The sequence below is a fragment of the Erigeron canadensis genome, chromosome 8 (genome assembly GCF_010389155.1).
Source record: "Erigeron canadensis isolate Cc75 chromosome 8, C_canadensis_v1, whole genome shotgun sequence".
Taxonomy (NCBI): domain Eukaryota; kingdom Viridiplantae; phylum Streptophyta; class Magnoliopsida; order Asterales; family Asteraceae; genus Erigeron; species Erigeron canadensis.
Window position 1 is genome coordinate 22386601 of NC_057768.1, and position 27294 is coordinate 22413894.

At 35.4% G+C, this 27294-nt stretch overlaps 1 protein-coding gene across 2 annotated transcripts; it reads right to left on the reverse strand.

Annotated features, from left to right (window-relative positions):
• Positions 1–365: 365 nt before the first annotated feature.
• On the reverse strand, positions 366–17979 carry LOC122611055 (transcriptional corepressor LEUNIG-like). 2 transcript variants are annotated; one of them, XM_043784011.1, is made up of 18 exons: positions 17847–17979; positions 17402–17499; positions 17189–17298; positions 16053–16430; positions 15530–15615; positions 15205–15283; positions 7314–7389; positions 6830–6879; positions 6299–6598; positions 5425–5634; positions 4403–4633; positions 4184–4301; positions 3324–3433; positions 2467–2616; positions 2195–2350; positions 1610–1726; positions 1318–1524; positions 366–851 (listed from the first exon to the last, which is right to left on the reverse strand). In XM_043784011.1, the coding sequence occupies exons 1-18, from the start codon at positions 17876–17878 to the stop codon at positions 708–710; spliced, it is 2652 nt and encodes an 883-aa protein (XP_043639946.1). In that variant the 5' UTR covers positions 17879–17979; the 3' UTR covers positions 366–707. The 2 variants fall into 2 exon arrangements, with proteins under 2 accessions (XP_043639946.1, XP_043639945.1); XM_043784010.1 differs by having other exon boundaries at positions 4184–4325.
• Positions 17980–27294: the final 9315 nt, after the last annotated feature.

Sequence of the window (27294 nt, forward strand, 5' to 3'; positions counted from 1 at the left end):
CTTGAGTATGTGATATATGTGTTTGTAAAAAATAAAGGTTAGATGTGTCAAAGTATGTGTGTATGAATATACATATATATACATGCACCCAAAATGATGGTGGCAGAAGGCAAAAGGCAAAGAATGGAGTACAGAATGAGACAGAAGGATGCAAAAGTAAGGAACAATGTTTCTTTCTCCAACTTTATACATTTTTATACTTTCTTTCGTGGGTTCAAGTTTGATTTGCTAAATGGCTAAGAATTGCATTCCGATTGATGTCGATACGACTAATTCCTTTAATAAATTAACATTTAATAAATAAACAATTTTGGTGGAAACAAAACGTGTTTAAATCATATAAATGGATCAACACAACGAACACGTTTACCAAATTGCTTGTGTTTAGGATGGCCTTCCAAACCTTATTACATAGCCATATAGGCTCCATGAAGACAACTTGTTTCCTCAACAAGGTTAACCCTTGCTTCCTTTTCTCTCTATTATTTGTGTTCAACTCATATTCCGCCTTAAAGGTAATACGTAACTTAAGTTGGCCCTTTTGTAACTAAATTGGAGTCGAAACTCCATTACAGATGATCGCTACAACACATACTGATTAGATTAAAAGTTGGCATCCCTAAAACACAAGGAATACAATACATAACACAAACTACATCATGTGACAAACGTAATGATACATGGAATTTGCAAACTTTGTGAGACTTTCACTTCCAAAGTTTAACAATTTTATCATGGCTAGCTGAAGCTACCAAACCTGTAACCGTCGACAATGCCAAACCAGCAATTAGCCCTTCATGTGCTGACAATGTCATTGTCTTGTTCTCTGACATGTTCCATAGCTCCAAAGACTATCAACAAGACAGCAGCAGACGAGTTACAAGAGTAAGCGCAAGGAACATGTCAGAAAAAGATAATCTCTCATCCTCGTAACAAATACGATTTCCATGTGTTCATTTCACCACAATTAATGCATATTTATAAAAAAAATAACCCACTGGCAAGTGTGCAGAAAGAATGAAGATAATAAAAGCATTGGAATTTTATAAACATGCAAAAATGATAATCACTATGAATAGAAGACATTGAAATTAGAATATATGATTAGAGATCTAGAAAAATGTTCACGTGGAGATTAAAGCAATTTCTCCATATGTTAAAAGTGTAGAGATTTAGAAGCAAATTTTGGGCCGTGTCTAAGCCCTAATGGAAGCGTGTACTTCGTTAATCTATCACTATTTAATCATGTAAATACGCCAAAAAAGATGTATAACTAAACCTTTTCTTATGACTTGTTGAGAAAATCGGAAAGCTAACCTGGTAACAGCCAATGACCAACAACGAAGCATAACTAGGATGGAAGACACAAGAATGGAACTTGTTTCCATTACAGCTGAGGTCATGTATACACTCTCCTTCATTTCCGGACATAAAGGACCACACCCTAACGGAATCCTCACTAACAGATGCTAGATACTCGCCTTTTGGGTCCCAACAAACAGAATGAATTGGTTTAGTATGTCCCTAAATTGCAAAATCCCACCAAAGTTTATTAACAACTTCATATAAAGAAAATATACATAAATATAAAAGATGAGTACAAAAGAACCTGTAAAGAATGTCGACAAACTTGTGTCTCCACATCCAGTATTGACACGATGTTCTCTGCTGCAGCTGCAAGATATCTTCCGTGGCGTGGCTGGAATCTCACTTGAGCCGTCCCACCCTGATCCATCAACACTCAAAACGGTACAGTTAATGCATTTGGTACAAGTGAGGCCTGTCCCAGAAAGCATGGCCTTTTTGGACCCTGACCAATCCTTACTCCTTAGCCAGGTCATGCTCAGTCCGAACCGGACTTTGATTTAATAATCAGCACTGTTTTGCTTTTTATATCTCATGGGACACATGATCGTCTACTACCAAATTACAAAAAAAAAAAAAACTTGTATTCACATACATAACAGTGTTAAAGGAGGAGACACATGGTGGAAGTCTTCGGTTTCATGTCTCCTTTCATGAGTAACAATGTCCCATCTCACATCATGGAACTTTAAAGTTTAAAAAGTTTATAGTGGTAAATGGAACTAACTCCTATTAGATATTATGGAACAAAAGGAAAGCCTGCCCATTTTTAATCGACAGAAATGTATTTAAAATTAAAAAGCACAAAGGTTTATCATAGTTAATATACCTTAAATACACGTGCACAGCTACCATTATTTATGCTCCAGTACCTGATTTCCCCATCCCCATCGCATGAGCATATCAGGTCATCTTTATTAGGGTGAAAGTCCAATGACATCACAGATGCAGAATGCCCCATAAAGTTACGTAATGAAAACCCAGGCTGCAATTCAAATAAACAGGCAGAACTAAATCTCTAACTAATCCAACCATGGAGTCAAAAGTTGAAACTTTTAGAAATACATTGAATTTGAATCAGCAGCAAAAAAGTGAACTAACATTATCAGCATCCCAAACACGGACTGTTTTATCAAAAGATGATGTTGCAAGTCGTGGCATGCTTGGGCTGAAGCGTACATCTGTAATCATTGATGTATGTTCTTCAAGAGTGCTCTTTGGTTTTAGTGAATCTGTATACCACAATACAGCCTGCGTTACAAACCCATCACACATTAATTTCTTGTTCTTGAGTTTGAAAAAATAAAAAATCACAAAGATAATAACCTTTTTCTGATGTCTACAAGTTAGAAAGAAAGGAAATGCTGAGTTTTAATTACGCTTGGAATTTTTCTCAAGTTGAAAAGGGGAAGAAAAGCAAATCATTTTTTAACTATATTGTTCCTATCCATATTTTGTCATCTCTCTACCAGCTATAAAATTTAAGACAGAAGACAAGGAGTAGCTTTGTAATTAATAATGTTAAGAAATAAGAGAGGACATGTAAAATAACTAAAGAAAAGAGAAGGGTTAGCTTTGTAATTATAGAGAATTAGGTGGTGTTCTAAAATTAGCTTTCTGTCATTAAAAATGTTAGGATACTCGATAAAGGGTTAGTTATCACTAAAAATGTTATCAGAGTAAACAAAGGGGTAGTTTCGTTGTAAAATATGTTTACGTAGCCTTGGTTAAAGTTATGAAAAAAACAATAGCCAGAAGTCATAAACGTAGCCACCATTTCCATCTTTTTCTCCAACAAAGATACTTTGGAAGCATGACAAAGTCTATTCTCGACGTGCTTTCTCTAAATCTTTTAATCTCCACATTTTCTTTTTACAAAGTGAAATCTTGGTTCAAATTAGATATATCATTATGCAATTAATGCTCAGATGTTAATAAAGTAATCTTGGTATTGTTACCTTTTTATCATGGCCACCACTCGCGAGAAGTTTACCATCTGAAGAAAAATGGCAGCAGACTACCTTGCTCGCACTGGCACGAACAGAATTCACCTCTGTAAATGTGAACTCTACTTTTCCATAGAAAATGGTGAGAAATCATACTAGTGAAAGAAAAAAAAACCACCATAGTATGAGAAAGTCAAGACCAGTAGCTTTGAACAAATGTTGGATTGTAATTATGAAGGAAAAATATTTAACAATCTATGGACACATTTAGCCATTATAGTTCATTCTTGCAGTATATCATAACATTTTTTAAAGACAATGGTTCAAAAAGTCTAACAAGAATAGAGAAGTAAACAAAGCAAGTTATACTGGGAGATAAGGCTAGATGAAAGTTGCAAAGACAGAAAAACACCTTTATATTGGGATATAAAATAAACAACCTTCTACTTATAGGCTATAGTAAACAGAAGACAATATTCATCGCAATTTCCTAAAACATGCAAAACGGTCTTTACTTATAAGTTACAACCACGGAAGACTCATTATCATGGCTTAAGTTAGGATATATTAAATTGCTAATGGCTCAAACACATAATATATTAATTGGTTTGAACATTTCCCAAAGCTAACCAAGAGCTTAAAACCTCATTAACTCAAAATTGTTCTATTTGTGATTTTATTACTGATTACTTTTGTAATTATATGTGTTTATTTTCAGGTAAAAACTAGACAAGGAAGTGTTCACGGGTCAACAAAACCAGATCGAACTTATTTTCCACCATTAACATGCCCATCAAGCCATTTAGCCAACTTCGATGAACAATTTTTCAAGCAAGGTTATATACGTTATAATGATACACCATGTGACTCACCTTTGCTTACATCCATACAACGGCCAACAGCATCCCTTGGATCAGTCTCATCATGAGATAAAAAAGACTCGACATTATCATCAAGAGATCCGTCCTCCACAAAACGATCCATGTCAGCCTGCACAAAGTCCTTATCATCCCACTGCAAAAATATTGCCAATAAGAACTAAAATGCAATATACCTTAACCATCTCACCACAAACGTTACTTCACACTCACCAATTGATTTGATGGGGAGGTAAGAGTGGGGGGACCATCCGTGCCAAACATCATCAAAGGCTTTGACGAGGTCCCATTATGTGGCAATGCAGGCATTGATATTACATCTCCAGGTGTGTGAGTTGATGGCGTTGAAGGTGCTGAACTTGGTGATGGTCCTGCGGTGTTTGCAGTTCCAGAACTGTTTGCAGGTCCCGAAGATGACACGGGCTGCTTCCTCTTTCTTCCAGCCTGGTTAATGGAAGCATTAGACATTATTATAAACTATAAAGTGTATTCAAGGATAAACTTTCTACACTTGACCACAGTAGTTTATTTTCCTCATCATTAACCTCGACTAACTTATAACGAATCTAATAGGGTGTTTGAATGAGCAGGTTGGGTAATAAACTCTCTACGTATCAGATCAAGTTGACTAATCCTGAATAGGGTTGTTTGGATGAGCAGGTTGGGTAATAAATTCTGTACGTATCAGATCAGGTTGACTAATCCTGCATTTTCTCTTAATGTTTTGTTTATAAATAACAAGTGTGTCAAAGAGATTATAGCATTACATAATCAGGAGAATATCTAAATTTTCTGAATAGAACAGTTTAGGAGGTCTTATAGATTAAAGATTTTCATTTGGCAATCATTAACTATTTTCTGTTATACCCTAGAGATCAGCTAAACCGAATCAATCCATTTATAAGTAAATGTATCATATTCACCACCTCCACCTTTTTTCTTTTCTTTTTACTAGTCAGAGTTCTTACAGCAATTCTTGCCCAATGTAAAACTTTGAGACTAGGAATCAGAATCAGATAGTCAGTTGCTTAAAGTCGGCAATAATATCAGAATCAGCTAAATCTTGTAAGCCACACGTCTAAATCTGATTATTCCGACACTAAAAAGAATCTGATAAATAACATGACTTTTATCCTACCACTCTGCTGACTATTGCCTTTTCAAATTGCTATAATCAGTGTAAAGGCACATCTAAAAAAGCCAAAACTTTGCATTCCATATGAAAGTGAACTGACCTGATCATTTCCTCTAAAGGAGTTTGACATGCTGCCATCACCAGTTACACTGCTTGTCCCCAATATCTTATCTTGTTGAAGATTTAGATTAGAATTCTGAATTATTGGAGCAGAAAGAGAATGCTGAAGATGCTGCTGCTGCTGCTGGCTACCGTTTTGTTGCTGCAGCTGTTGCTGTTGCTGCTGCTGCTGTAACTGAGCCATCTTTAGCTGCAAAAGGTGCACTTTAGTTATTTAAAAGACAATACATTCTTACATGCCCAAGTAGCAAAGATGACCAGTGTGTTTTGAAATGAGAAGATTAAAATTCATAAATGTAGAGATATAATGGGTTATATTCTATTATTAACTAGTCAAATGTGCCAAAGATTATGCACTTGCCTAACACATATCATAATAATGCATATAAGATGTCAAATAGGTGGATCGGGATGGTTTGGTAAAGGTTTATCATGGCTTAGGGTTAAAATTGGTCATTATTTAGGGCAGATGAGATTTGGTTGGGTTAAATTTTCATTAGTTTTGTCCATTACATTAACTTAGCAGATAAACAATATATTTCAAGTACAAATGACTATAAAAAAAAACTGAGTAATGTTTCAACTCTTTGATCCATCTCCATTTTAGCTATTTTTTCAGTTTCCTTGTTAAATCCTTTTTATGAATAAAAGTTGAGTCATATTGACACAGATTCACAGAAATGGATTAAAATTTAAACATCCAACTCATTAGAAATCAATATACAACCGTAACTGACTCCATTCTTACATAATATGGTAGAACCCCCCCCCCCCCCCCCCCCCCTCCCTCTTTTTTTTTTCCTCCTTCAAGGTTTGACCAAAGAAAAAGGTAGCATAAGAATTAAAAACGGTACTTTAAGTAACATATCTGGATCCCCACGTGGTAGAACAGGCATAGATGATCCAAGATTCGGAACCACATCACCCGTGGAATTAGAGAGACCATCTTTACCCATGCTCATACTCCTATTATTAAGAAGCATTCTCAGCCTTCTGCTTTCTTCGTTAGCTGATTGTGATGTCATATTTTGTTGTGCTAACAAAAGCTGCTGCTGATGCTGTGGTGTGAGCATCTGTAGCTGATGAAGAGGCTGGGAACCCTGCATATATGACTTTTGTTGCTGTAGTAAACCAGGCCGTAGTTGCTCTAAACCCTGTGGAACCCAAACCAAGGTAGAGTAAGCACACAACTGATAGAACCTCAATCAAAGAAATATTTTTCTTGGGTTGCACCTTTACATTTAAACATCAAAGATTCGTAGCGTACTTTTAATTGAAAAGCGTTCAAGATTTTCAATGAGAACATACACGATCATCACAAGTTTGCCATGTTATTCAATAGGAAGGTAAAAGTATTTGATGTAACCAATCGTTCATGAACTCACCGTGAGAGGCCATCCTTTCAATGTCAAATTGTTACCCCCTTGATTTGATCCTGTAAAAAGGAACTTGGTTAAATGAATGGATGGCTAGGCATCATTTAGCAAATTTTGCATTCTGTTTCTGGTGTGATACTTTTCATGTACCAGAGTGTCAGACTCGTGATGCGGTTTGGAAAGTGACAGAAAATCAAAAAAGTAAATGGTATAACTGGCCTATATTATTAGAAAAAAATTAAAAACAAGGAATATTTAGATTTGAAAAAACTTTTCTTTGTAAAATCACAAATAAAGGCAATTTCCACTTACAAGACAGGGTATGCTAATTTAGTTTTTTCAATTTACCAAACACTTGTTTTTGTTTGGTTCACTTCTAGGAAGTAAATGAAAGAAAAGTGTTGCTAAACAGAACCTAAAACAAAATGTGAGTGGTGCTTGCATATGAAATAGATGAACATGACTATTATCCAAAGAGTTAAACCAATATTACCAGGAATTCCAAGTAACGACCCCTCAGGACCTGCAGCACGGGGGTTCAATATTGGGTTCATATCTGTCTTTATCTCCTGCTTGACATAAAGTTTACAATATAAGATCATATCACATGTAAAATAGCAGTAATTTGATGGAAACAAAAGATCTAGTACCAAAAATGCTAAATCAGAAAATTATTTCACATTATACACAGTAGAGAAATACTGTTGCCTAATATTTTCATTACAAATTTTGAGTAATTATCTTTAAGGGTTCTTTCTAAGTTGAACATCTACTGATACAATTTTGCTTAGAATTTATACTCGAAAAAAGAAACGACATGTCGCAGGTTCAGGGGCAGCTGAATTGGAGCAATTTTATACCGTTTTTGTGATATATGAATATTATAGTTTGGGTCAAATTAGTTAATATGTCATAGTTCAGGGGGGAGTTGTGGAACTATTTGAATATTCTGTTTCGTGTCCGTTAGAAGTCAAAATTAGTCTAAGGGCAGTTATTTTGGTCGGATTAGTATTTTGTGTATAAATACTCAGTTGTGATATAATATAATACAATTAGTGTGTGAAATCATTTCTCTCAAAACCCTAATTTCTTCTAACAAATTGATATCAGAGACTCCGATCACCGGAGAATCAGATTCCGGCATTACTTCCGATTGAGATTCCGATTCTCTTCTCCTAAAATCGATGGCGCCGGAAACGCGAACTCAGGATTTTGAGCGGTTTCAAAAGGAATTTGCTCAGAACCAGAAGGATACGGCTTCAACAATGGAGTCGATGATCAACATGAGAGCCGCCATGGACGACATGGCCAAACGTCTTGATGAGCTGCAAAATCGTAATTCATTAACACTACATCAAGACGGTGATAGGATGAGTAATAATAAGCTAACTAAGATTTATTTTCCTCGATTTAATGGCGATGGCGTGGATCAGTGGCTGTATAAATGCGATCATTTCTTCAAAATTGATGAAACTATTGAGTCAAGGAAGGTTAGATATGCAGCTATACATATGGATGGCAGAGCTTTGCAGTGGCACCTAGCATACATGAATGCTGGCCAGAAGGTCATGGAGGAGATAAGGTGGACTGATTATGTAAGAGCCATAGCTGCTAGGTTTTCTACTACAATGATGGATGATGCTATGGGAGAACTGAAGGCTTTGATTCAGACAGGTGAATTAGATGAGTATTGTGATCATTTTGATGCTTTACTCACTAAGGTTAGTCTCGCTGAAGAGTATACTATCAGCTTGTTCATTGAGGGTTTGAAACCTGAAATTAAGTGTCCTATTCGTATGTTTAAGCCTAAAACTCTAAGAGATACATATGCATAGCAAAAATGCAGAATACTTGTAATAAATCCCTTAGTAAGCCTCATTCATATGCCAGTAGCTCAGGTTTTAAGGGAGGAGGTAGCAGACCTAGTAATCAATGGACTAATGTTGCTAAACAACCATTGCTAGCAACACCTGTGGTTTTTGTACCTTCAAATGCTATAGTACCTATTAAGGTCACTAATAGGTTTATGGATGATAAGAGGAATAAGGGAGAGTGCTTTTATTGTAATGAAAACTTTGTTCCTGGCCATAATAGAGTATGTAAAGGGAAAAAACAACTGTTTTTAGTGGAAGTGGAAGATTATGGAGTAGAAACAGGGGAACAGATTGCGGGAGATATTGTGGAGATGAATGAGGGACAATTAGTGCAAGTTGAGCCTCAAATATCTTTGAATGCACTCATGGGGATCCCTTCTTACTCAACAATGCAGTTGGTGCAGTTATTGATTGCCAAGTTGTGAAGCGTTGTTCCAAAATGGCTATGAAGGTTTTAGTTCATTGGGAAGGTCTGCCAGTGTCTGAAGCCTCTTGGGAGTATCTTGATGACCTGAACATTAGCTTCCCTTCATTTCCTTTTTGAGGCCAAAAATCCTTTAAAGGGGAGGGTATTGATATATGAATATTATAGTTTGGGTCAAATTAGTTAATATGTCATAGTTCAGGGGGGCGTTGTGGAACTATTTGAATATTCTGTTTAGTGTCCGTTAGAAGTCAAAATTAGTCAAGGGCAGTTATTTTGGTCAGATTAGTATTTTGTGTATAAATACTTGGTTGTGATATGAAATAATACAATTAGTGTGTGAAATCATTTCTCTTTTCTCTCAAAACCCTAATTTCTTCTAACATTTTGGCAATCGAATAGATCCACTTGGTCAACCAAGCAACATGACAGTAGGAATGTGAGGAATCTCTCACCATCCAAATTCCAAGAGTGGTTATTAAATTTAAGCATTATATATAACATGTTATGTCTTAGTTTGCTATCATCCAAAAAATATTCTGATCATTTTTGTTTGTAATTTGATAGATTGCCCATCTCGAATTGGGCCTATCAACTCCAGTAATCAATTCCAATAATATTTGATTAAACTCTAGATTCTATCATTTGGTTCCATTGCCGGGAAACGAATAAACAACTAAGCTGAGCGGTTCTGAAAACAGTGGTTTTCAACCAGATGCTATCACAACAATTGAGTGCAATTGCTGCTAAACTTGAAGCCATGGAATCTTTAAGGAATGATATGGCTGGGTTAAAGCGACAAGCGGCAGCCAGAGAGAAATCGAGTAGTAGCGGAACTAAGCATGATGAAGGGGAGCATAGCTATCCTAGTTTGCAGCGTTGTCCCTATCACTGTCCCTATCACGAAATTGAATTTCCCGTTTTCAGCCGTGGAGACCCAAGGGGTTGGATATTGAAAACAGAAAAATACTTGCTATTTTACCAAACCTTGGATATGGATATTGCAGTTATGCATTTCGAAAGCGATGCACTGGATCTTTACTCATGGATATCGGCTGAACAAGGGTTTGCATATTGGGAAGAATTAACCGCTGCTTTGAAAAATCATTTTAGGCCACCAGAGTTCTAGGACACGGATCAGTATTTGTGTAGTATCAAGCAAACCGGGACGATCCAGGAGCACTGACAGGAATTTGCACATAGATCATCTCAGGTTTCCAATTGGCCCGAACATTGCTTGTTAGGAGTCTTTCTAAATGGACTCAAGGATGAGTGCAAGGCAGACTTTCGCATCCATAACCCAATTCAGTTTCAAAGCCGTGAGCCAGCCTAATGATTGAATTTAAATCCAAACTCAACCATTCAAGCCCCGAAAAGAAAATGTAACTCTCAATTGAAACCTGAATCAAAACCCTACACTCCAGTGACCTATGCTCAGTGTTGTAAATAAAGGTTTTAAAAGCCGTTATAAAGGTGTTATAATGCTTAAAGGTGGTCTGTCGTTACGTTATGTGTCTTGTAGGGTAGATTTATTGGTTGCGGTCAATAAGGGTCAAACAACGAACTTAACGAGGCTGGGGCCATGGATAATAGATAGATACATATATTTAACCTAATGATTTTGTGTTTATGAGGCTAACTTTAGTTTTGAAACCAATACAAATATCTTATGAAACAGAAGGATGACTTAGTTTAAATAAAACCACCAACATTTTTGGGTAGGTACACTATTGTTGTAAATTTTAAATAAACAAAAAATTCATATAAAAATAAGATAAGTAATTTATGTTATACTTAATAGTTTTTTATGGTTATTGAATTATTTTGTAGAGATTTTGTTAAGATATATCTTTTAAAAAAGAAATCCCTTTTATAATTTATAGTCTCCGTTATAACGTCGATATATCTCTGTGAAATGAGATTTATCCTTAAAGGTGGTCGGCCGCCGAGTGACCGCTGACCGTTATTTACAACCTTGCCTATTCTTTATCATCCAGTAACCAACCAAAAGCTAAACCTAAAACACAATTCTCAACTCACTGATGCAGAAAAACAGGCTCACTTCATTAAGGGTGAGTGCTTTTGATGTGGGGACAAGTATGGTTTGGGGCATAGGTGTGAATTCAAAACTTTAGAAGCCGATGAGGGAGATGATGAGCAACCCCCACTAGAAACCATAGAATTAACTGATGTGCAGGAAAACACAGCCGAAATCAGCCTACATGCACTATTGGGGAAGTCACAATTTTATTTGAGATTTTGGTAAATGAGTTTGAAACTTGTTACCTAATTGGTAGCTCTATTTGGTGTTCAAACCATAGAATTAACTGATGTGCAGGAAGACACAGCTGAAATCAGCCTACATGCACTATTGGGGAAGTCACATCCTACTACCGTGAGAGTCCACAGTACACTGAACTCTACTAGGGTATTAATTCGAGTTAATTGTGGGTTTCTACCCACAATTTTATTTTTGAGATTTTGGTAAATGAGTTGAAACTTGTTACCCAATTGGTAGCTCCATTTGGTGTTGAAATCGGTAATGGGGATGTGATTCGTTGCAGTAGAATTTGCAAAAATCTTTTTGTGCAGATAAATAAAAGAAAAAAAGGCGATGCTCCAATGCAGTGTCCACGGGTTTTGGGTCCCAATACCTCGACAGTATATGGGGCAGGTTAGATGTAAACAGCCATACCCCTACCATGATGGTGAGAGGTTGCTTCCAGGTTCTAATTAAGATAGAAAGGACCTCCAGCCTTGCAAGGCATGAGGATTCAACCCTTGCCCTCTGAGACCAGAGGCAAGGGTGTTAACCACTTGTCCAAATTACCCAAGATTTTCATCCTTTTTTTCTTGGTAGGGCTGATTTGGTACTATGTGTACAATGGCTTGCTACCCTGCATACGGAGCGAACTGGTAGGAGATGTTTATGACTTTTATGGTGGATGGGAAGAGATACAAATTGCAATTTGTTCCTTCTAGGCCTAAAAATGCCAGCCTGTAAGCAGGCTATTATTACTAAATACCAGACTTTTTTGACGAACTGAAAGATTTACCACCTAACTGTACCCAAACTCACTCAATCGCCTTAATCCCAAATTCTGCTCCACCTAACATCCGCCCTTACCGATATCCCCACTCCCAAAAACTGAAATAAAGAAGCGGGGCAACTCTTAACAGCGGGGTTTATCCAATCGATTACCGGCCCTTTCTCAAGCTCGTACTTTTGGTTAACAAAAGGATAATTCTTGGTGTATGTGTGAAGATTATCGGGCACTTAACAAGATCACTACTGCTGACAAGTACCCTATCACGAATATCCATGAGCTTTTGGACGAGTTACATGTGGCAAAAATATTCTCGAAATTGGATTTATGGTCGGGTTACTATCAGATTTGAGTTTTTGCACCGGATGTGCCAAAGACAGCACTTCGCACTCATTCAGAGCATTATGAGTTTAGGGTCATGCCCTTTGGGCTGACAAATGCCCCATCAACCTTCCAGGCCGTTATAAACAACCTATTTTGCCCTTTTCTATGTCGTTTACTGGTTTTCTTTGATGATATCCTGATGTATAGCCCAAGCATGGAACAACATGCAGGCCATCTTGAACAAACTCCGAAGTTGTTGCATGATAACTGTTTTTTGCCAAATTAACTAAATGTTGTTTTGACCAATCTAAAGTGGTTTTCCTTGGACACGTGGTTACACCCGAAGGGGTTCAGGTGGACCAGGATAAGGTTTTGGCAGTTCAATAATGGGCGATTCCGACTAATGTTAAGCAGGTTCGAGGATTTTTATTATCAATAGTTTGTGCAAAATTATGGTTTAATTGCGAGACCTCTCACAGCTTTACAAAGAAAGACGGGTTTGTTTGGTCTGATGAAGCTTGGGAGGCGTTTAAAGTCCTAAATTAAGCCCTGGTATCTGACACTGTTCTACATTTACCAGACTTCTCCACAACATTTGTAGCTGAATGTGATGCTTCATCTGATGGAGTGGGAGCTACTTGTCAGTTGTCACAAGATGAACACCCGGTCACCTAATTTAGCAAGGGCTTTTCACCTTCTAACAGAATGAAATCAGCCTACGACCAAAAGTTATTAGCTTTGGTTCTCGTGGTACAAAAATGGAACCACTATTTAATGGTCGTCATTTTATCATCCGCACAGATCACTACACTTTGAAGATTCTTACTTGAGCAGCGTGTAACAACCACCGAATAGCAGCAATTGCTACTCAAGCTTATGCCTCATGACTTTTCTATTTGTCACAGGGATAGGAAAGAGAAACACGGGGCAGATGATTTGTCTCGGATGACTTATTAACTTTAACCGTTCCTTTTTGTGTAGAAATTGCTGAGAATAAAGAGGGGCTTCAAACCGATCTCTACACAAGTAACATCATCCAAGAATTGCTTTCTAACCCAACATTCGTTCCTGATTTCAACTTGGTGGATACAGTTTTATAAGTGTTTGGTGATACCCGCCCAATATCAAGCTCACATTGCTCTGCAGGAAGCACACAACACCCCTATGGGGGGCCATGGGGGTTTCTTGAAAAGAATCAAACGTCTGTCAGCCAACCATTTCTGGCCGAAAATGAAACATGAAGTTCGAATCTATGTAAAGCAGTGTGCAATTTGTCAACAGCAAACCAAACGTTATCCTCCGCAGGTTTACTTCGGCTTTTGCTGATTTCAAAACAGATTTGGGAAGATATATCGATGGATTTCATAGTGGGTTTACCCCCTTTCAGTGAATATGACACTATCATGGTGGTTGTGGATCGCTTAAGCAAATATGCTCATTTTCTGTGTTTGTCTCACCCATTTAGCTAAAGGTGTGGTTTGCTGTCTTTTGTAAAGAGATTGTACGATTACATGGTTTCCCACGTTCCATTGTCTCTGATCGTGATGTGATATTCATCAGCAACTTTTGGCAAGAAGTATTTCGTTTGCGTCAAACCAAACTGAAGTTGAGCACGAGTTATCACCCACAGACGAATGGGCAAACAGAGGTTGTCAATCGTTGTCTCTAGGGTTAGCTCCGATGTTTTGCCCATCAACAACAAACCAAATGGACTGCCTATTTATCTTGGGCTGAATTTTGGCACAATACCGGCTATCACACCTCTACAGACACTACAACGTTTTCTTTTTTGTGGTTTATGAGGGAGCACCTCCTCCACTCTTACCTTATGGTAAAGGGAGACAAAAATGCGGAACTAGAACAAAAATTGCTTGATAGAGACGAGATGCTTTAAGTTGCTTCGTTTCAACCTTAGTAAAGCTAAAAATCGTATGCACGCCCAAGCTAACTCCTAAACACAGGAAACTATCGTAGTATCGTTTCAGGGTGACCAATTTTCCTGAAGATCCAATCATACCGTCAATGTAGCTTGGCAAAACGAGTATTCGAAAAGTTATTTCCCAGATTCTTTGGCCCATGCCGTATTAAACGTGTGGTGGGTGCGGTTGCCTACGAGCTTGAGTTACCTGCTGATGCCAAAATTCATCCGGTATTCCATGTTTATCCCACCTCTACCTATTACTAAAGATTGGGGATTTGATTTACAATCCAATTCTGTGGTATCACATCCATGGGTGGCATAGGCAGGAAAACAAGTGTTAGAACTGTTAATTTCTTGGTGTCATTGTCCTACCGAAGAAGCTACTTGGGAATCTTATGACCACTTGGCTGAACAATTCCCAATTTCGCCTTGAGGACAAGGCGTTATTCATCTTAAAATTGATACTCGAAAAAAGAAACATGTTGTCGCGGGTTGGGGCATCTGAATTTGGAGCATTTTAATACAATTTTTGGTAATTGGATAGACCCACTGGGTCAACCAAGCAACATGGCAGTAGGAATGTGAGGAGTCCCTCACCATCCAAATTCCAAGAGTGGTTATTAAATTTATGCATTATATATAGCACGTTATGTTTTAGTTTTCTATCATCCAAAAAATATTCTGATTATCTTTGTCTGTGATTGGAGAGATTGCCCCTGTCGAATTGGCCCTATCAATGCCTGTAATCAATTCAGTAATATTTGATTAAACTCTAGATTCTATCATCTACTTACCGGAGTAGTTCCTGGAAGTTGTTGGTTCCGACCTTGGACTTGAGGAGACATGCTGCCAGAAGTACCATGCAACACAAGGCTGGAAAAGAATGGTTTCAAAATTTCATTTTTACATTACTATACATAGAGCATGCAATGAACTTATTTTATTATACAAATGATGCATCTAAATAACAGATGGCTCTCATTTAGAGAAAATCATGTCATTTTTTTAGTAACACAGGGATATAATATTTAATAACCAGGTAGAAGCTATTTTTCAATTTTACATAAGTTCCAAACACAATAAATATCTTTTCTAGTAAACATTGAATAAACACATTACCCTGAAGGCTGCCCTACTGCAGCTGATTTCAAAACCGATGCATGTTTCTGGTCCAAAAGTTGTCCAACATTCTCGCCATATCGTTGCTAGTGATAAAACGAAAAATATAATCAGATATATTGGATAAAGAATGATAAATCTCTGTATTAGGCTATTAGCAAAAGCTGCCATGCAATGCGTTTTTTCATCTCATTGTTAACACTGCATGCATTTACGCTGTTGTTTGAACAAAATACTAAAGTATTAAAGAATAATATTGATTTTAAAACAACTAAAGACATGCTCTCTATCTATTTATGTCGTCACATAATACTATGACTTCAGGGAAATTACGATTTAAGATACTTGCGTTGGTTCATATGAAAATTAAACATAATTATCCTCCCATAGTATGTTGCCATACACGTTATGTCATCAGCATATCACTTTACAAATTTGAACAACTCGTGTATATATATATATACTGTATATATCATAGCTGCAGATAATCCAATATTTGAAAAGATAATGAAGAAAGATCTACCTTCATAGCTGCATCATCTATAGAATCCCTTGAAAGTGGCACTTTCAAGTTATCCTCGTACATCTTAGTAGCCATGGCATTAGCAGTTCCGGGATTCTGCCTCATAAGGGGTTCGTTTCCGACAAGCCCATTTGAAGTTCCGTTGAGTAGGTGTGCGCCATCTCTCCTCTGTTGCTGTTGTTGTGCTGATTGTTGCTGTTGCTGCTGCTGTTGTTGCTGCTGCTGTTGCTGTTGCTGCTGTTGCTGTGCTTGTTGAGCCTGGCGTTGCAACATCATCTGTTGCATTTGCATCTGTTGATGTTGTTGCTGCTGCTGTTGTTGTGGATGAGGCGACTGTTGCGGTTGTTGTTGCTGTTCTCTAGCTTTAATCAACTGCGTCTGCAATTTTCGGAAATGTATTTTGGTGTACTTACATTAAACGTGGTTCACTGAATCAATTGCAGCAATTTAAAGTTTCTAAAACCGGCATATGTATATTAGTATGTATGTCACATAAACAATTTTATGTTATGTGCATAACAATGCAGGCTCGGTACACAGTAGGTTAGAGACGAGAATTAAAATAAATTTAATTAGCTACCATGCTTTATGGGGCCAGTATGGAAGACTTAGCTAAAAAAAAGGTCACGGGTTCGAATCCATTCCAACTCCATTTGATGGTACACACAGACAGGTGCTCATTGCCTAGGACTGGTCTTTGGGGAAGGTTTATTGTGTCCAAAGGACCACGGGGGCAGGGTTTCTGAGCCGACCTAAACCTTTTGCTAGAATTATGTAACGATATAATGTAGCTTGTAATCAGGATTTGGGAACATCTAACACCAGAAAAATAGCTATTACTACTCGAAACATAGCTACATCTTAACATTATCTCCAACGGTATGTTTTTTTTCAGGTGATTATTTGAAAGAAAGAAACTGCTCAATGCCGCATTCCGCGGGTTTTGAGCCCCAATACCTCGACGGTGTATGGGGGAGGTTATGATGTAGGCAGACCTTACCTCTACCTAAGTAGAGAGGCCGCTTCCAGTTTCAGGTGATTATTTGATTTTTTATAAAACACAAATCCAAACATCCCATTAGGATAAAATGAATGAACAGATTCCTACAAGTGAAAAAGCGAGAATATAAATCAACCTCAATATAAGAAGCTGCAACTTCCGAGTGCTTCTCATTGGTCCTTGCTATAAAAATGTCCCAAAAAACCGACCACCATTCAAAGAGAAAGCCACCAGGGGCATCGATAGCTGCATTTCATTTCACAAAATATAAGATATATATATATATATATTGAAGTATGCATGAAAACATTTCATTATTACAAGAATCTTTACAAGGTATTCATCATACCAACAGGGTCTGTTGAGACTTTTCCTTCAGCTTGAAATGCCTGAGCAGAGGCTTTTAAATCCCTTTTTACCAAATAATCATGTATATAAACATCTAACCTGTTAATTACAAAGAAAAAAAATTTAATGGAAAAATATTAAATCTTTTCACATAAAAAGCTTAATGAAAGCAAAAAACTTATTTTTCTTGAAAATGCAGCAATAGTGATTTTATATAGTAAACAAAGAGGACTAATTACATAATTTGGAAAATGATGAACACAAAAGCTGATAGATATCAAACGCTACTACAACAACAAAACAAAAAATCAAAACTTTACTCAAAAAGAACAAAAACAGCAAAAATGGAAGGTACCCACATCACAAATCTTGCTAAAAGTAAAGATAATTACAAAACTTAAAAAAACGACAATAAACTATTGATAAATTAGCAAATAACGACTTACATTTTATCAGCTTCCCAGTTAGCCTGAGACATTTTTAGCTAAATTAAGTAATTTCTCAAGCTAAAAAGCTCAAGAAAAAACAAAATGTTAGATCTTCCTTTTCTCCATACGTAATAAAAGTTTTCGGCTTTTTGACAATTGATGGAAAATTCCAGAATATTTTAACAAGGAGAGAGAAATGAAAGGAGAGTATTTGTTTTGTGTTTCCTAGTATTTTACCCGCATAATGCGACGGTGGTGGTAGCCGCATTGTGTTGGTGGTGGTAGTGTGGTGTTGACGGTGGTGGTTGGGAGTGGTGGTGGCGTGATGGGTAATGGCAGTATTGTAAAAAAAATAATGTAAATGGGGTAGTGTAGTTATTTTAAGAGTTGGGTCGGACTTGTAAATTAATTATTATATTAAGAGTATTATAGGTATTTTTAAGTGGAAATGATTAAATTAATGAATAAAAAGAGAGAGAATTAATTCATTCATTAACACTCCATTGTCAAGTTTTTTTTAAAGGAAAGGATAAGAAAAGATAAAAAAAAAAAATTTCTATTTTGCATTCTTGAGTTTCTTTGCTAAAAGAAAGGAAAGGGGAAGAAAAGAAAACTAAGTCCTTTCTAATGTAAAAACTTTCCTCCTAATAATTGGAAGGATTTGGATGGAAAGTTTTTATGTTATATGTATAATTACTAATTTACCTATATTAACTAATGAAAACTTATGAAGAAAAGGGCATAATTGTAAAGTTATAACTTTTTTCCCTTTCTTTTCTTTTCTTTTTAACTCAAGAACACTATTAACTTGATATTTTCTTTTCTTTTCATTAGTTTCCATGTAACTCGAGATTGCCTTTTTAACATATAATTTTTTTTCTTTTCCTTCCTTATCCAATCTTCTCCTTTCCTATCCTTTAAAAAAACTCGAGAATACAGTGTAAGGATAGAATGGTAATTTCGTATGGAGACATTTTTATGAGAGAGAGTGTTGAAAAGTGTTAGGAGAGAGAGTGTGATAATTTTTATAAAATAATGGAGATATGTTTTGTGTTTATAGGTGTTTGTGCAATGCGGTGGACAGTGGCAGTAGTAGTGGTGGTGGTGGTGGCAGTCATAGTTGTCAAACTCGTACGAGTCGACTCATACGAGTCGAGTCAAAACAAAGGAAAAACTCAACGACTCGATGGGATGACTCGATTTACTCCACACTCGTAACATGACTCGTGTTTTGTGATGCGAGTCGGTCCGAGTCACGAGTCATAAAATATATTTTTTATTTTTTTATTTTTTAAATTTTTTTTAAGCATAACTCTTTTATATGTTTTTATATTTGATTTGAGTTTAGCAGTATCTTCTATTTTTAGCTCAATACGTTAATACATTACAATATGTCTATAATAAATATTTGCACATAATTATAAAAATACTATATTTTCAAATATCCTGATTCTTACGATTCGAGTCACGTTTCGAGTCACGAGTCGAAAAATCAGATTTCGAATTGAGTCGACAACTATGGTGGCAGGAGGGTGGTGGTGAGTGATGCGGTTATCCATACTATCCATAATTGTAAATCTCGGTTATCTCGGCCGATATATCCCCGATATATCACTTATCGGTGGTCGACCGAGATGATATATTTCCGATATAACCCCGATAAATCCAAAATATCCCCGATAAATCCTCGATATATCGCTTATCGGTGGTCGACCGAGACGATACCGAAAAGCGATATTTACAACCTTGATTACTATCTAATAAAACAAATCACCTTTTTATCTTCTCCTTTATTCACTAATTTAAACATCTTCATCTAATATACATATAATACCCTTAATGAAATAATTTACAATATAGATCTTTCAACACTTAAAATAACTGCAATACCACTTTTAACATTAATTACTTTTACATTCACCACCATCGTGGCCCACATCCATTCTCACTGTCGCCCCCACCACCGTCACCACCACTACCCCCACTGCCGCCGCATTGTACGGGCATAAGTTTAATTAACGTAAAAAAATGGTTTTTGTAAAAAGGTATTGTAATTATTTAAAACTTAAGGATAGATGTCGTACATTAACTATTATTGATATACTTGGGAATTTAAACACTAAAAGTTTTAGACTCAAATTGTGGTGTGAGTAGGGGTTCGTAAAATGTTTTTTATGGAATTAAAAATTGTTAAATGTTACACCTGAGGTTCGAATTCGTTAAGAATTCATGTAGTCATATAGACAATTTATGATATTCATTCAATGGAATTCAATCAATGCTATACGTGTTAGGCGCACGACAATTGTGTAACGTTAAGTGATTTTTGAAAATAAGGACCCAAATATTGGATGTTCCCGTGGAATAAGCTCGCCCCCCACAAAGTAAACGTGCTTGGATGGAGAATAGAGATGGAACGGACAACGGATTAGCTAGCAAAGAGAAACATATCAATTTCATCGTCTATATGCCCGATATGTAGAACACAAAATGAAACCGCTGAGCATCTCTTTCTCTTTTGCCCATTTGGCGATTATCTATGGAGCTTCATTCTCTCATGGTGTCGTATATCTGCTCAGAAACCTCAAAATCTCAAAGATCTTATGGAATGTTATAAACAGGTCAATTCTAACCATCGAATTCAAAAGCTCTTCCAACTCGTAATCATGTCCTACGTACGTTTGGGTGATATGGAAAACTCGCAAGTCGTAACGACTCCGTCTTCTCAGCAAAAAGCCCATCATTAAGACATGATGTCAAAGATCTTAAAGGAACCAGTTTCCTTTGGCTTACAAACCGCTCGAATATCCTTGATCTAAGCTGGAAAAAATGAAACTTTTTTAACTTCTAATTTCTGTTGTTTTGGTTTTCTGGACCTTTTTGTTTCTGTTTTCCCTCGTATAATAGGTTGTAACTTTGTTCTAGCACCTTGCTAGATTTTAAGTTAATAAAATTATTGTTGTTGTTCAAGAAAAAAAGAAAATATATATATATATATATATTGGTCTAATAACCTTCAAAATTTAGAGTTTAAAGAAATAACTAAGGGTATTCATTATTATTTTTATTGTTAATATTAGTTGAGACTTAGAAAATGCTAGTGATAGAATAAAAAGAAAAATGTAATCAAGAACACTCAAACCACAACACCACCCAAAACTCAAACACCCTCAAAATCCCACCCTATAAATACCCCCATAACCCTAACAAAAGAAACACACAAAACAAAAACACCAAATACAAACACACAAATCTCAAATTTTTCCTCTAGTTTGACCCACAACACACAAATATCATTTCCCAAAAATCACTCACCAAATCATTATATTTTACTAGTTTTTCACTCCTAACAACGAGAACAGTTCTATTCTTGAGGTAATTTATCAAAAACCCGAACTTTTTGTCTTATGTTTATGTCTTACGAAACCTTGTTAAAAACAAACTTTATTTTTAATCATCAAACTTGAAACTTTTTATGTTCGGTAGTTGTAGAAACACTAGTCATAGCTAAACCTAAAGTTTCATACATTTACAAAGTCTATGTCTTTTTAAGGATTTTGTGACTTTTGTTAAACTTACTTTCTTACCAAATGGGTCACGTATTTATGGTTCGTTTTAGAGGCCGTATGCTTAATATTGTTTTCTAATAGTGATAAGAAACGTAAAAGTACAAACGTATTTCCAAAACACTAAACAATTTTGAAGATAAGTGATTTGAGAGTTATTCGTAAGAACACACATATCTGGTTTGGTCAGGAACATTCAAATGACTAGAAACACTCAAATGGCCAGAAACACTCAAATGACTAGAAACACTCAAATAGTCAGGAACACTCAAATGCCCAGGAACACACAAATGGTTAAGAATACACAAAGGGCCACGACTTGCAAAGTTGGTCAAGTTTAGTCAAAGCTCGATAAGAAATAAAATCAGAAACTCGTATTGAGTATTGTCAATAGATTTTGAACTCTTAACCACATAAGTTAACAATGACACGTTTTTTCCAAAGTTAAAGTAAATGGTATTCATAAGACATAAACAGTACACATATAATCGTATTAATCGTATTATCCTATGATATATGTGGATTCATTTTATTTGGTTAGGTTGACTGTCAAGCATACATTCTACTTATTCTTCGCAAACTTGTGTATTCATCTTAGCAAACTGTCCGGTGAGTTTTCGTAGCCCTTTTTACTTACGTTTTGGGGTGAAAGGAATACAAAATGTGTTTCATTTATGTCGTAATTGTTTTCGTTGCTATTCGATGGCTATTAGACTACTATACATTCTTGAGGATTCTATCCAGGTCATGTCTATGATTGTAAGTGGCTTCATATTGGTATTCATTTATCCGGATACTGTAAGCGGCTTCATATTATGACTGTAAGCGACTTCATATTGGTATTCATTTAGCCAGGTGTATAACCGTAAGCTGCTTCGTATTTGGATTCATTAGCCAGGTCTAGGACCGTAAGAGGCTTCATACTTGTATTCATTCTAGCCAAGTCGACTATAAGGACACATTTATATGTATTCATACTAAATGTACTGTAAGTACGTCTATAGCCACTTCTTACTATGTTATCCGCGTATTCATATTTGACGGCATAAACTTATTTATTCAAATGATATTTTCAAGTGATTATTTAAGTGAACAATTTGTGATTCAAATGAGGATTTCAAGTAAACAATCAAGATTTCAAATCTACGAACTCACCAACCTTTGAGGTAATCAAGAAAATCGTGGCTAGGATGGTAGTATGGGACCTGTAGCAAACTTCAGGCTTAGGTTTTGGAGTTTTGCATGCTTTTCTATGTGCTAGTTTGTATTATGCCTAATCGTTTCCCCTGCGTGAGAACTTATCTTATGTTTTATTTGAATGCTATTGAAACTATGTTTGTGACTTCTATTTTCCTTATTTGAACTATGTATTTGACTACTTATGGTTAATCTATGCACTCATTTAGTTATTCCTATGTCGCATCCATGTGCTTATCTTGCACCTCAAGTTTCCTGTCTTAGTCGAGGTGTGACATTAAATAAATTAGAGTTTAAGTCAATTGGAATCTGAAAATCTGTTTTGTGTTTGATTTCAAAATTCACCGGATTCAGTTAAAAAATAAAAATATAAATTATGTTAAAAGACAAAACTAACCTTTAACAATGATACTACTGCTACCAATAATAAACGTATAGGTATATTGACCCTCACAAATAGACAAACACCCATCATTATACCCCTCCCATTACTTTATGCACATCACAAAGATTGATTGTAAAATTAAAAAGCAAACAGCGACGATACACATAAATTATAATACATAATAATAATAAAAATAGTAATATAAATAATAATAATAATAATAATAATAATAATAATAATAATAATAATAATAATAATAATAATAATAATAATAATAATAATAATAAGCAGTGATGGTGGCACCATCAATAAGTAGGAGCAGCAACCATGGTGGTGAACATGGGTGTTTAATCTAGCGACATTAACGATATTCTAAATGCCTAACGGGTGGTTGTTGGATGTAATCTAATCGTCGGCGGTGGCTACCATCACGACAGTGAGGTAGTAGATGGTCGTTGGCAAATGGTGGCGGCACATCACCCAACATCGCCAATACAAAGTGGTTTATTGTAACATCCTAAATTTTTAAGCCAATGAAAATTAACCTTTATTATAATTTTGACATTAAAATAATTTCCTAATATTTTATTTTTGATTATGAAGTTCATTTGGTTGGAACTTTAGTGGCTAACGGGTATAATACCCATTTATTTTGAAATTTACTTGACATGAGGGGAACAAGTCCAGCCATTTGTTTGGTGACTCAAAACTTCATTTCTCTCAAATATTCAATCCTTCAAAATCTTCTCAATCCTTCTTCCAATGTCTTTCAAGAGATTTGGTAATATCTCCTACCTTCAAAACATGAATCTTGCAAGTAAGAATAATAATAATAATAATAATAATAATAATAATAATAATAATAATAATAATAATAATAATAATAATAATAATAATAATAATAATAATAACAACATGAGCATTCAAGATTTCTAGCAATCAAATTGAGGATTTGGTGTGTATTTGGGTGTGGGGGCTGATTTTGCAAAAAAGAAAGAAGAGAAAGTTTGATTTCTAATTTATTTGACTAATTATTTCTTAAGGTAATAATCTTTCTAACCTAGTTTTGATGTATTGTAGAAATTAGGGTTCATGTAACTAATTATATTTGGGAATTTGAGGGTTTTCTATATATTGGGTTAATTACTATAATACAAGTTAGGTTTCTTGAAATTTAATCAATTTGGGGGTTTTGATGAATTTTAGTGAGAAGAAAGAAATTGACAGATTCTGTCTCTGATTTTGCACCGTGTAAAACACCCCTGTAAACGATAATTCACTTGTTGATTCCTAAAAGGAAAATGTAGGTATATGTGTTAACTTGAAGTGGCCACTGGAATGAGTTAAAAATATGGTGTAGAATTCTAGTTATGAATTTTTGAAGTTAGTATGGTCATGCTGATCTTTCAGCAAGAAATGATTTTGTATCTGGTTTTGAAATGCTTAAAACACACTTATACGGGTCAAATCTTGTGTTGGTCATTGAAGATAAAATGTAGCTATATGTGTTAGATTGAAGTGGCCACTGGAATGAGGTAAAAATATGGTGTAGAACTCAAGTTAGGATCATTTGAAGTGAGTAGTGTCAAAGCTGTTTTGTTAATGACAACAACAACATTATTAGTTTTTAAAACGACAAGAAGTCACCTTTGAAGGAGAATTCACATGTTGGTCACCAAAGATAAAATGTAGATAAATGTGTCATATAAATTTGGCCACTGGAATCAAGTAAAAAGAGTGAGTAGAACTTGAGATATGCATGTTTGAAGTCAGTTGGTCAAATATGATTTTTAGCTGAAAAATTAGTCATGTTCATGGAATTTTAACTCTCAATTCTTGAAGATTCAGGACTTTTCACTTTTTGTGTAACATATTTTATATGTACAGAAGTTAAAATAAATTAATGGGTTTTTTCAAAGATTGCTTGGACCATGAACATGTATACAACTTTCTGTTGCGCAAAAAGTAAGAAATTTGAGCTGTTGGGTTCAAAGATTTTTCAAAAATAGTAAACGATATCCATAAATTAAGGCAAAAATCATGGAGAAACTAAACACCTTGAATTTAAAGTGTTAAAAATACTGTAACCCAAATCTTTATTCTTAACCATGAAATAACTCATGAGAAACAGTAAAACTATGAGATTATATGCATCTTGTTGAGTTGAAAAGGGTTATTGTGATAATAAGAATGTTGGTGGCTTTTGTAGTCAAATATGGAAATGATGCTTTGTGGAAAGTAATAGTATAAACAAATTGTTGTGTTTATGGTTATAGAAATGAAGTTTTGTAATATAAGTCAACTCAATAAAAATGTAAACTTGAAATGTGAATGTGAATTCGAATGCTTGTGATTTATGACTTGTTGATGATCCTATATGCGTTTGTGATTTGTTGCTAGGTTGAAGAATACATATTTTGTGTTCTTGCGGTCATCTTGATTTATGATTTTTGGTTGTTGCGGAGGAGGTGAATTTTCTTGCATACTTTTATATATGCCTTGGGTCAATTACCATATGATGGTGGATTCCGTGTGTGGTAATTGATTTGGCGTTGAGCCTAAGTAGTGACCGTCTTTGATTACGGGCCTAAGTAGTGGCCATAGTCCCTGTGGGACATAGCTCATGTGGAGCATTGATATTGTTTATTGAGATTGTAATCATTTATATGGATCCATGTAATGCGTTAGCACAAAGGTGAGTATTATAGATATGGCATGACGGTGCCATACTCTATATGCAACAGACCTTTGTGCATTGCCCTCCTTCGTGTGTATAAACGTATGCAAGATTATTCACTAAGCTTTGCTTACTTTTTAGTTGTTTACCCTTTTTATAGGTTGTCCCGGAAGCGGAAGCCAAGTTAAGTAATATAAAGATTGAAGTTTGAAGTTGCTTTATGGATTTTGATTGCTTTAGCTAAATGCGGAAAATGGTAACGTTGATAGGACCCGTAGAGACCCCTTTGAACTATTGGCTCATAATACTTTAATTAATTATTGATTATGTCAAGTGTATGAATTAAGAAGTTTTGGTTATTTCTTTGAGTCATTTTGTATTAGTAAAATGAGTTGGATTGTGATTGAAATGTATTTTTAGAAAACTCATAATCCGTAACAAGTTTTTACGACGATTTTACGAACAGGTCATGCTGAAATTTCTAATTTTTGTGCGTTGTCTTTTATAACGAGTTTTGCTAAATGTGTTTGTCGATATTTATACTTGAGTACATTCTTTAAAAAAAAATTCTTATAAAATGGTCGAGTCGAGTTTGGTCCTTTCATTTATATACAAGTTTATATTCTTTTTGGGGGTTTTTTTTGTCAAATTATTTGAATTCATAACTTTTCATGGGTTTAGTGAAAGAATTGTGAGTTTTTTATTTTATGGAATTTGAAGAAAAATTTTGAATTCCAATTTCATTATTTTTCCAACTAAACAAGTAAATGAATGGAATTCAAATTCCAATTCGATTGAATTCTTAAAAATTTCATGAACCAAACACCCTCTAAGATGTTCAAATGTTTTCCCATAATGGGTTTTCTCTTTAATTGAAGTTCGACATATAAATATACATGTTGCTAAGTTCAAGTTTATAGTTAAAATAAAATAATTTCAAAATTTTTAGTTAACATTCAAATCTTTCAAATCGTTAAACCTAAATATTGATATTTTGTTATAAAGCGGAGTATTTTGTTGTTTTGGCTGTCTAACTTCAATCCCAATCATGTACTGCACTACCAATTATGGAATCATGTTTTTAAAAAACATAATTCTTCCAACTAAAATATATAATTCATTTCATATGTTTCTAAGGCCTCTTCTTATAAGTCTCATACTCTTCCTCTATTCTTATAGCCACGTTAGATTTTCTTTCTCTTAGAACACCCCAATAGTATTTCACTCCTTATAACCCCCACTTCTTCTTCTATTCTTTACCTATTTATTTTATTTGTAACAACTTGAAACAAAAGGACCCACAAAACTGAGTGGATGCGCATCTAAAAATGGGAGAAACAAATAGGACAACTCAAGACACAGTAGTGCTAATAAGTTCTATATTCAGAACACATGTGAACGCAAGTTTTGGACGCCTATAAGGAAGGGCCTAAGAAACTAAATAAGTAAACCATCAACGTCAACTTTTTTGGACGCGGCGTGGACGTCAATTCCTATCATTGCGCTCTGTGTAATTCTGGGATTGATGGCGTCTCTCATCTTTCATATAACTGTGGATTAATGATCAATTGAATATATATCTAGATGTAATGTGGTTTTGATGAATTATAAATGTTGAATGTTCAAAGTTGAAAATGTAAT

Coding starts and splice junctions, on each gene's coding strand:
- LOC122611055 (XM_043784010.1), bottom strand. CDS start 17,878: ATGTCTCAGGCTAACTGGGAAGCTGATAAAAT. Junction 4,634..5,424: donor CCTTTAGAGGAAATGATCAG/GTCAGTTCACTT, acceptor TCCATTAACCAG/GCTGGAAGAAAGAGGAAGCA. Junction 852..1,317: donor TGGTCATTGGCTGTTACCAG/GTTAGCTTTCCG, acceptor TCTTGTTGATAG/TCTTTGGAGCTATGGAACAT.